The sequence below is a fragment of the Macaca nemestrina genome, chromosome 10 (assembly GCF_043159975.1).
Source record: "Macaca nemestrina isolate mMacNem1 chromosome 10, mMacNem.hap1, whole genome shotgun sequence".
Lineage (NCBI taxonomy): Eukaryota > Metazoa > Chordata > Mammalia > Primates > Cercopithecidae > Macaca > Macaca nemestrina.
This window is the reverse complement of record NC_092134.1, coordinates 28417940-28429518: the sequence shown is the minus strand read 5'-3', so window position 1 is coordinate 28429518 and position 11579 is coordinate 28417940. Positions and strand designations below refer to the sequence as shown.

Here is an 11579-nt window from a genome sequence, read left to right as displayed (position 1 = left end):
AAAGGGTCCAGCCTTTCCTTGCCTAGTAATGGTGGAATTACAGGATAGGATGACAAGTGCATTTGTAATTTTGTTATATATGGCTAGATTCCCCACTACAGAGCTTTTATTCTGTTCTACCACCAGCAATTTTGTCTCCCTACAGCCTTGCCAAGGGAATGTTTTATCCAGTTTTGAATTTTGCCAATCTGATAGGTAAGTAGTATTTCAGTGTGATTTTAATTAGCATTTTTTTGAGTGGTATTAAAGATTTTTTTTTTTCTGTGAACCATCTCTCCTCTGGTTATTTTACTATTGGGTTGTTGGTATTTTTTCCCTTGATTTATAAAAGTTCTTTGTTTGCTAAGGAGATTAACCTTCAACCTGTATTTTGCATTTGTTGGATAAAGTGTTCTATAGATGTCAATTAGATCAAGGTGGATGACAGTGTTCAAATGCTTGAGATACCTAGTAGTCGTTCAAGTAGAGTTGTCTGGCAGGTATTTGGAAATACAGATTTAAAACTCAATTGAGAGGCTGGGACTAGATAATTTTGGAATAATCAGTACAGATGATATTTATAACAATAAGATGGGTAAGATCACATAGGAAAAGAAAGTAGATAGAGAAGAGATGATAAAACTGAGTCCTAGAGCATTCCAACATTTAGAGACTGAGAACAAGAGAAGCAAACAGCAAAACAAACTGAGACGGGGCTTTTAGTAAGGTAAGGAAAGAAAGTGAAGGGCAGACTTTTGGAAGCAAAGTAAAGAAAACATCTCAAGAAGGAAGGAGATTCCTGTTAAATGACTTTACAGATTAAATAAGGTAAGAATTCTTATTAGAAATTGATCATTGGATTTGGCAATGTGGAGGCTATTGGTGACTTTGACAGTGAAGACATGTTTTTGGTAAGGAATTTTAAGAGGAAAAGAGTAATTTTGTATGAGAAAGAATCTTGAGTGGCATATTTTTGTCCTAACATCAAATGACTGGTTATTTAAGAAAGAGGAAGTAGAGGACAAAGCAAAAAAGCTAAGCGTATCGAGTGAGTAAATCATGATAAGGTTTGTGAAGAATGAATTTATAAAAGGAATTTTTGTGTAATCATGTTGGTTACAATTAGAAGGGAATTATTTGTAAGTTTTTCTAAGGATTGAGCTTTGATATTAAAAATACACTAACACAAAATTAAATTTTTGGTCGTCTATGCTAGAATAGCAAGGTTTTCTCGAATTATTGATCTGCTCTTAGCAAAAATTACAAGAGATTTTTATTTTTAATTCTAAAATCTGTTTCTTAGCAGCCATTTTCTAAACTGTAGACAATTTCTATTTCTGCCACATTTCTTCCTGACATTCATTTAATGTCCCTAGTTTCAGGCTGAAAATGCTCTCTTTATTCGGATTGGTAATTTCACTTATCAAGGTAGAGTTTTCCTATTGAAGCTTCTCAGATCTATTTCTCAGAAGTTCGACTTTGGCTGTATCTAGGTACATGTGATTTGCAGGTCATACCATCATTGCCTCCTGTTCTTTCTCTACTTGAGAAGGACTGAGATGATCTCTCTCTCCTTCAAATTTTTCTCATTCCTTAACTTTTTTCTCCAGCTCTAACTCTGTTATTATAACCTGACAGTAAGATGCTTATTGAAGGCCTGGAAAATTAGTGTTTTCTTCTAGTATAACTTAATTCTGTTGGCTTTTCTTAATGTGTCTGAATTGTTCCATGTAACCAGGAAACTTCTGATGATGTTACTAAGACACATATATTCCCCTGCTCAAGGTACTGGTTTTCTTGTTTACATTTCTCTATAATATGGTATACATTCATAACCTTGGTCACACTCTTCCTGTGTCTGATTAAGTTCAAGTACCCTTTCATGAGGTTTGACTTCCAGATTATCTAAATAGGCTTCCCATAAGGAGAAGCAGTTACACTGGAGGAGGTTTTTCTTTATCTTTTTGGTAACTGGCCTAAAAAGCAAATATTTTATATTTTATCAAGATAATTTCCTCTTGTCTTCATTTTTATTATTATGTAGAAAAACTGAGCTTTGAAAAAGTTGCCTTTTTTTTTTTTTTTAATTTATGAAACTTCCTGTGTTGCATTTGAAGTCTTTGGATTATCAGTCTGGTTAAATGACTGGCTATTATTTCCCAGTGACCTGTTTTGATCAAGTATTTTGAACTTTTTGACATCTTTGGCAGGCTTCTCCAGGATCAACATTCTAAATTAAATCTTTTTGACCTAGAATTAACTTCAGGATTTTCCATGTGGGCCGCTGGAGAGCCTCAAAGGATGTATCTTTCATCTTGTAGAGACATTAAGTGACTAGGCTTGCTTAGTAAATTGTATGGGAAGTATTGTCAAATGATAAGTGATGCTAGGTTTTCTTTCAGTTACATTAATGGGCATGTTATTGATATGAATGGCCCCAAAATGTATAAAACTCTTAGAAATCTAATATCTTCTTGGCCATAATTCTGGTTATTATATTATATGCCACAAAACAACCAAATTTCCTTGTCAATTGCTGATTATAATGAACCAAAGTCAGATTTTTAATCATGACTATTGTAAGTCTCTGTCATTCACAATTATTGTTTTGATTTTTCTCCAAAAGCATTTGAAATTAGTTTCATGAAAAATACTCTAACAAGTACTCTTAAATACAGATTTCTAATAACTGTAAGATCAATGGACTACATAAAAAATTTTCAAAACACTAATGAAGAAACTGATGGGTTCATAAAACCGATAATCAAGCAAGACAAAAATTAATTACATAAGATTAAGTAACTGATGAAGATGTTTTCATGTTTATTTGAAACATTATTGGTTCTTCAATGTTTTATTTTCTGGATTTGAGGAACTTTTTTTTCTTAAGTTATCTATATTTTACAGAAATTTGGTAAAGTATACTTGTGTGAACAAAGATGGAAGCATTTGCTTTTCTACCTACTTGATGCCTCCAACATGTGGGAACAATTCATGGTTATTTGCATAAATTCAGTAAAAATCTGCTTTCTATAACTGTATACAATGAAAACACTGGTTATATTAACAAGGCTTTGACTGATATAGATTGGAGAATGTGCACAGAATGCCTGACTTCAAGGGTTCTCAGCCTTACAGTGAATAAAAACTCACTTCCTGGCAGGCTCAGGAGCCTTAGGACTGTAGGTAACATCTAAAGTCTTCCTTAGTTTGGCTTCCTCAAGAGGTTTTTAAATTTGAGGTTCCTGTGTGATCAACATAGGCAGAAAAAGTTATGTTTATAAAGAAAAAGCTATAATATATCTGCTATTAGATTGTAGCTCTGTGCACTGTTTTCAGGTTCTTATTTACCTATAGAGTAGACTAGATCCTGAATTCTTTGATATTCCTCTAATCCAACTTTCTTCCATGGAATTACTAAGAACAGGAACTGCTCTGTTCCTAAATCTCTATAAGCTGAAATGATACATTTTAAGGAACAAGTCTTGTGTCTGATGTATGGGCCACACAAAAAGTTCACCAAACTGCCTAATGCCATAACCAAAGATGTTCAGACTGCAAACAGGATAAGAAATTGACATTTTCATGCTGTAGACAGCTTTTCCCAAGATATTGGCACAAGACTCTATATCATAACAAGACCCTGACCTCCCTTACTGCTACCTTTTTCACTTGGCAGGATAATGGTGTAATTTAAATTTCTTAATCAGTAGCTTCTGCCAGTAACTAGACAGAAACTAATCTAAAAGATTCCTTAGCCCACTTATTGGGTGACTTTGGCAACATCCTTAATACAGTTAGTGCTCACCTTTTGCTTTAATTCAACCCAGTCATGGGATACTAGATGATGATAGCTTTATATTATTTATTGGCTAAATAAGAAAATGTCTGTGCTATTGCAAATATTACATGCTGTACCCGGATAAATCCCTCTGGGAAAGTTGAAACCCATATAAGCAAAATAAAAACGTAGCCACATGGTTACAACAGGTCTTACCTAATTCCCTATGGTCATTTCCTTCATTCAATTGGTTGCCTTTAAGCCTAGATTCACAGCTCAAAACCAATATGCAAACTGGGATTTTCATATTACTATTATTTCCTTTTTAAAGTTTGCACTATTACTTGTTAAATTTTTGCAGAAGTAGAACTCCTAACAGAACAATGCTGGCCCAGCACTTTGAGACAACAGCAAACGACTATGGAACAGAAAAAACTGAACTTAATAATGGACTCCAGATAGACTTAGCCTGAGATCCACTCCCTGCAAACCTCCCTTGTTGCTCAAATGTGGATAATAGGGTTTTGACACTGACTCCTAGCCACCATTCACTTCCTCTAACATAGGACCAGATCAGCAACCCAGGACAGGCCCATCCTGGCACGAGGGGATATCAACACCTGAATACAGGATGGTTGGTCAGTGATGCTTTTGGAGAAATATCTTGATCAAAAGGGGGAAATGTGAAACTTGTCAGAAACATAATGGAGTCACTTGTGTTAATAAAACTCTGACAAATAGAGCCAGAGAAGGCTGTGAAGAAAGGTTTCTCATGCATAAATGCCCAATAACAAAAACCATCACAAAAGACTGCAAAAACCACAACGTTGTACAAAGGCCATTGCAACCTTACACACAAAAAATACTTCTGTGAGAGTATCTGCCCAGCAAATGCCTGTTCAACCTCAGACTGGCATCATGCTTGCTATCGATCCTTGTAGCCAAGGATAATTATCTCAAAATAACTCATAATCCTTCTTTAAAAACATCCTCCTTCCTTTACCTCCCTGAATATGCAGGTAGTTCATATGCAATGAGAACACTGTGGCACGTGTATTCACATTGCAATGCCTATTCCTGAATATCATTTCCTTTTAGAAACCTTATCTCTGTTTACTATCTAGGTTGACAACAAGTTTGGTTCAGTAAAGTGCTGGGGACAAAGACCTGTCTCAGAAAGTAAAGTCATTAGAGAAATAGAGTAGGTTGCTGGGTAGTTGAGGGTTAACTTGATATCTGAGGTGATAAATTTAAACATCTGTCAGAGGAGTTGTGTGTTTTTCATGAGCCATATTGAGCACTCAGGTACAGGCAAAACAGAGAGAGCTGTCTTTATCCAGAGTTTGTGTTCTGTCCTGCCAGCATGAGAGAGGCAGTTGCAGATGTATGGATTGATGAACCAAGCAATGTAAGTTGGATAATGAGAGGAGTGAGGAAATGAGGAGAGTATTTGACCGTCAAAAAGTAGTAAAGCAATGCATTGGAGGTATCATATGTATACATAAATTACCCCAGTCTCCTCTGGGAGATTTCCACACTGGCTTGATGTTCTCTAGTTCATCAAGAAGTAAGCATAACAAGACTGGGTAATTATTTCTTAAATTTTATTCTTATTTGAGTTTAAAACAATTCGAAGATGGCAGAACCCCATTATAAATGGGTACACTATACCATAGATATAAGGCAAGGAAGCCCAGTTACTGAAAGATTTTTTTGAATGGCCTTTATTTGGCCACATCATTGATAGTTTATGGTGTGGAATTTTTGGACATCTCCCAGAAGATATATTACCATAAGTTTCCATTTTATCAGGTTCTAAGAAACTTTATTTTTGAAAGAAAAAAAATGGGGAAGAAAGAAAAATGTTTTTAAAAGTGTTATCTGTGTATAAATAAAGTGGCTGATAAATTAGTGAAAAGGAAGAAGTTTGGAAAGCAGAAGTTTTTATGTTATATAAAAAGACAGTGAATTAACACTACTTAAGACTAATACTAGATGACTGTTGTGGGTAAATGAGTCATTTTATCTGTTGCTTACTTGTGTGAAGGCTTTCAAAAGGTCAGTCATAATTTAAAGGAATCTACATCCCTTTTATAATCAGTGAATTGGTAACTAATTTTTTTTCTTCTATTACATGCCTTTTAGGCATTTGGTTGCTCTCACCAAGGTTGGGTAGCAAAAGAGAAAGGAGACAGAACTCTGTCAGTCATTATATTTATTTAACAGCATTTATGGCAAATGGCCAGACCTGGGCAGGGTGGTAGCAATGATAGATTTTACAAATTAAGGCATTGTTCTTTATTTCAATATTTTCATTTACCTATATTTTCCTTGTCTTAGGACTATGAATAATTTCGACCTGGCAATACTCACCATCAGGATATAATAAATGGAGATTTCTTTGTCTGAAATTGAAAAGATGTAGTAATACTCTATTGTACTTGTAAAAATTCTGTTTTTCCAGTTGGCTTCCTCTCGGTGAAGTAGTTAGGTAGTCCTGGTATATCTGGAGGGTCATAAACGTGTCATAGAAAGAGTACTGGCATTATGAAAACCTGGATGTTAGGGACTTCACAATTTGGTCATTTTGCAGTGGTACAATCTTAGAAATGCAAGTTCTCTGAATGTCGGTTTCCTCTGCTGTAAAATAGACATAGGAACATCCATCTGACATATTTCACAGGTACTACTGTGAGTATTAAATGATATTGTGTGCTGGAATGTGTACTGGAATGTGTAATACAATAAAGTTGTTGATTAATGCTTTTCAAACGTAGCTTGCCCTGTATATTTTTTAAAAATCAAAATAGAAATCATTGGGAAATGTAAATGTTTATGAATCATACAGTCAAAATGTAAATAATTTACAAATGCTTTACAATAAAATCAAAGATATTATTCATGGATTTTTTTTAAGTAAAAAATCTTTGCAGCTAAATATTCACCAACTTAAACTTATTCTTTCTTTTATAAGAATGTTCACTATGTGACATTACAACTCTCCAAAGGAGAAATTCTATAATTAGTTCAGTTCTCTGCCTTAAAAGTTTCATTATAAGGCAGAATGGAATAAAGTTTAAAAATAAGCAAAAATATATAACTCTAAACTACAGTACCCTCATTTAAAAGAGCTTAACAAGAATACTTTTCCCAATATATTTATAAACAACCTAATATTTGTATAACACAAAGTTACAACTTAAATCATGATGATCAAAGTTAATGTGCATTTTGATGCCCTTATCAGCTTAAATTATTAAATATCTAACGGTCTTGAGATTGAATATTAAAAAATGAACTACACGTGCTTTAAAAACGGTTACCTATTCAATAACTAAGGTGTTGGTCAAGTGTTTAGAATATAGGCCAGAGTTTTAGAAAAAATATTTGAGAAATATAGTATATATGATAAGGTCCCATGTAGAAATAAGCCTGTACAAATGGATGTTTAAGCATGAACAATAATTGAGGTAACCCACCAACTTCTTTTTTAAAAGGGTAAGTCATGGGCTTCTTTAAAAGAGCAAATGAATCACTTGCTCATTTTAAGTCTCCTATCTTGATTATATTAAATAGTACCACTTTTTAAAATAAGAAATTATTAATTACAGTGTAGGTAACAAATTAGCTGGGCGTGGTGGCACATTCCGGTAATCCCAGCTACTCAGGAGGCTGAGGCAGGAGAATCACTTGAACCCAGGAGGCGGAGGTTGCAGTGAGCCAAGATCACACCACTGCATTCCAGCCTGGGTGACAGAGCAAGACTCTGTCTCAAAAAAAAAAAAAAGAAAAGAAAAGAATATAGGTAACAAATAGTAAATTCTGGTCAGTAGCAAAATTTTTGGACCAAATGACAAAACCATGTCAATAAAATGTGTTTAAGAATAACTATATTGCTGATATTCCAACAGCACTATGACCTTTGCTATCAGCAATCCAAGATTTAGTTCTTCATCAAAAGTCTCTCTCTCTCTCACACACACACACACACACACACACAATTTCTCATACCGTCTTGTCTCTACAAATGCATCTCAGGTTATCTTCTGTTTTTGAAGATTACATTTTTTAAAACACTTCAACATTTTTCCAACAAATCAACGATCAAAAAATAACCCACTGCTCTCATTAACAATCTCTCAAGATCACTCGATGTTTAAAGGTTAGCCTGATAAGAACTTGCAGAAATGAAATTGAATTGGCATCAGCACAGGGTAATTTTAGATGGAGGTAAAAGTGAGTTTATCTTATGCTCAGCAAAACATATTTAGGTCAGTTTAAATATGAGCAATTGGTAAATTTATCCTCAGTTAGCATAGTGGTGGGCATTGTTAATACGATTCAAAGCTTGGTTGGGCACCCTTCGCTTTATAGTATGCCTGGGATACAGCACATCTGTGAGACAAGAAAGGCTAAACTAGAGCTCTGCTTCTTCTAATCCTGCATTACAAATTAAATAATACAGTACATTTCTGCTATGTTTGTGGTTTTAAAATTATTCACTATAAACATCCTATATTCTTCCCTAATTAATTTCAGAGCTGGAGCTTATATCTATGTCTATGTCAAATTATTTATTCTATGAAAAGCAGCACAAATACTCTTCATTCTGGTTTTGACACAAATTCCTTAAAAAAAAATTAAGGCCATTTAATTGAATCAGGGCCAACTGAAGATTACCCTGGCAAAAGTCAAACCACTGATTTAAGAGTTTTGAAAAAGAGCCATAAGTGGTTGTCGTGTATTTTCTTCATTGGTAACTTGAGAGCAGTTTGTAGAATTTATTAGTCTCCAACATCTCCATCTCGATCTCCAATAAGCCAAAGAAAATGAAAACTTAAGGCTAACAGAGCTGTCCCGAGCAGATCACCCAATGCTGTTAGGTAGGGGATAGAGAAACTATCCGGGTCCTTTCCTTTCCTCCAGAAGTGATGGACCATCCAGTCAGCAATCCACAGCAAGGTAAATACCTAGAAAAGAATACCAGAGATTACTCCTGCTGCCTGGACATTCCTAGCCCATGAAACATGGCCACAAGCCTAAACCACTGGCTTCTGGAAGGAACCGCATATGTCTAAGTCAAGAACCATGCTTGAAAAGAAGAAATACTTAGTTGACAAGAATATCTCCATTTCACAAGAAAAAAAACAGCATGTATGTTTACAGGTACTAAAATTTTTCTTGAACTTTTCATATAGATCTCATTCTAGCCTAATAGCCATAATAATTTTGATATTTTAATAGCATTGTACTGTTTCCAAAAGACTTTCTCTATGTGATAAATCTGTGAAAAAGGACGATATTATGAAGAAGGAAATAAAAATTAAAATGAGGAATTATTTAACAGTCTCCTGCTGCAGGTATATCAAATAAAATAAAGATGGAAAACTGACCATTCATTTACTAACTATAAGGCCATTTGTGACTTGCCAAGGAAAATTTCAGTTCAGTAGTAAGACCAATAACTAGAAGGTAAATGCATTTAGAAATGGCTCATCTATGTAGTTATAGATACATAGATATATCCATAAAATGGAAATAGTTTAAAAGACTATTCAAACATGAAGGTGTTATATATAAATATTTTCTAGAATATCAGGAATATAAAGACTTTTGTGATGCTTTGAATTTTGGGACCAGATAAATGATTTTTTTCTTTGATCCACCTAGAGTAGGGAGACTTTCTAATTTTCAAATCCCTGAAGCAGTGAAAGAAATCTGGGACTAGAAAGGATAATGTTCACTGGTTTTGGACAAGTTGGCAAGTATAGCACAGTGGTTAAAAGCACTTCTTTACGGCCCTTCTCTATTGTCTACTAGCTGACTGTAGGCAAGTTACTCAACCTTTCTGACTCTGTTTATCCAAATGAACATTAAAATGGTACCTACCTCGTAAGAATGTTGTGAGGATTAAATAATATACTAAATAATTCAGTACCTGGCACACAATAAACTTTCAATAAATGTCCGTTATTAGTCTATTTTAACAGTTTTATTCTTATTACTATTTGTGGCCCCTCAAGTATTGGGAACACCTGGTATGTGCAGGAGGAAGCCAACCCCAGGTCTAGGGTCTAGGCCAACAGACCTTTCACTAACCTGGCAAGTAGGCCGTGGGGGTGAGGCATTTGCCTGGGGACCTAAACTGCTGCATGCTATCATTTTAGCTCTAACACCTTTACCAGGAAGGAGAGTGGCTTGTCCAAACGTAGGAAGACATGTACCTATTCCAAATGCATGAACTTTACATGCTTTGGACATCTGTCAGAGGTTGTACTTTAAGCCCTATTGTCTTTTGCATGTGGTCAGTTCTTCATTAGTGTTTCACCGGTAGAGACTGTTTTGGAATCATATAAAGTTTTACCAGGACAATCTGTTTTGGGTATGGAGGAAGCATGAAATATTAGAAAGAATCCTGGACTTGGAAGTTATAAAATCTGGATTTGATTCTCAGTTCTGCCTTTGGGTAGGTTTCTTACCACTCTGAGCCTAGCTATTCTCATTTGGGGAAAATATGGGGCCTAATATTTGCCAAACTTACTTTGAAATAATAAAAACTTTGGTTTAGGGGGATGAAAGGAAAGGCAAAAAGGCAGCATGATGTCAAGTTCCATCACTGAAAGCAAAATGCACAGACTGAGAGACAGAGAGTCATCCCATAAGACCCCCAGTGAGCCAGGCCACATCTAGACTCTGTTTTGGATGCCCTATTTTCAGAGAAACTGGTTCACATCTGCGTCTTCAGTACCTAGCAAAGTGACTAACCTAAAAAGTAGACAACATCTGATTGATGGAATGCAAATCAGCTGGAGACAGTGTCATATAGGAGATTCCTATGAGAATAAGAATTGTTTGTCCCGGGCAAGGTGGGTGGGAGAAGTGAACCTGAGACAAAGGTTATGTCAGGAGACACTAGGTTTCTAGTATGTTGCTTCAGAGAGTAGAGTGTTAGGTTAAAGAAAAAAAGACCAAAAGCAGAACTTAAAAAAAATTGGCTATCTATAAATAGAACAAGTTATATAGTAAACTCAAAATTACTGAAGTATATGGAGGTTTAATAACTACATTTGCTGATCGAATAAGTAATATATACAGGAAGAAACAATTGTTTTTAAAAGAATGAGGGTAGCTAATTTCCCTGGGATTAGCAAGAAAAATAAATGAATAAATTTATATTCTATATTATAATATTACATGTTTACATATTAACAATGTGTTAAATATATACTTATATACACAAATTTATATATGATACATACATCATTTAGTAATTTCTTATATAATATCTGCCCTGAATGATTTTTCTAGACTAAGGTTGGCAAACTACAGCCCATGGGCCAAATTCAATCTGCCACCTGTTTTGTAAATAAAGTTTTATTGGAACACAACCCATTTTATTGCCTATTTAGTTGATTTTTTATTCCTTGCCACATTCTCAGGAAGTAGGTAGGCTTACTATTCCTAATGTTCATTTGGAGAAATTGAGTCGGAGAGGTTAAGTGGCTATGTAGCTGTCACAGAGCGCATATGTTCCACTAATCCTCTGACATATAAAAAACTTGCTGGCAGATTGCAGGGTTGAAATGTGTTTTATCTGTTTTATATTTTAAAAGATTCTGCCAGAAAATAAAACCAACCTTCTTCAAACAAACAAACAAAGAAACTAAGGCAAAGTCCAAGAAACCTGCCCATGATCACACAGCTTACAGGTGGAGTCTGGTTCAAATTCACTGAGTCCAACACTAAAGCCAGTGTTCTTAACCATCACTACAGTACCTTGTTTTAGTAAAAAAGAACTTTACATTATGAGAACATAAAC

At 34.9% G+C, this 11579-nt stretch overlaps 1 protein-coding gene across 9 annotated transcripts in view; it reads right to left on the bottom strand.

Moving 5' to 3' along the window:
• Positions 1–5958: 5958 nt before the first annotated feature.
• LOC105497712 (solute carrier family 41 member 2) overlaps positions 5959–11579 on the bottom strand; it is a 143741-nt gene continuing 138120 nt past the window's right edge. For all 9 annotated transcript variants that reach the window (XM_011768999.3, XM_011769006.3, XM_071071205.1 and 6 more), the window contains one exon: positions 5959–8730. In XM_011768999.3, coding sequence (XP_011767301.1) covers positions 8545–8730 — 186 coding nt within the window. In that variant the 3' untranslated portion in view covers positions 5959–8544. The remainder of the gene's footprint in view (positions 8731–11579) is intronic.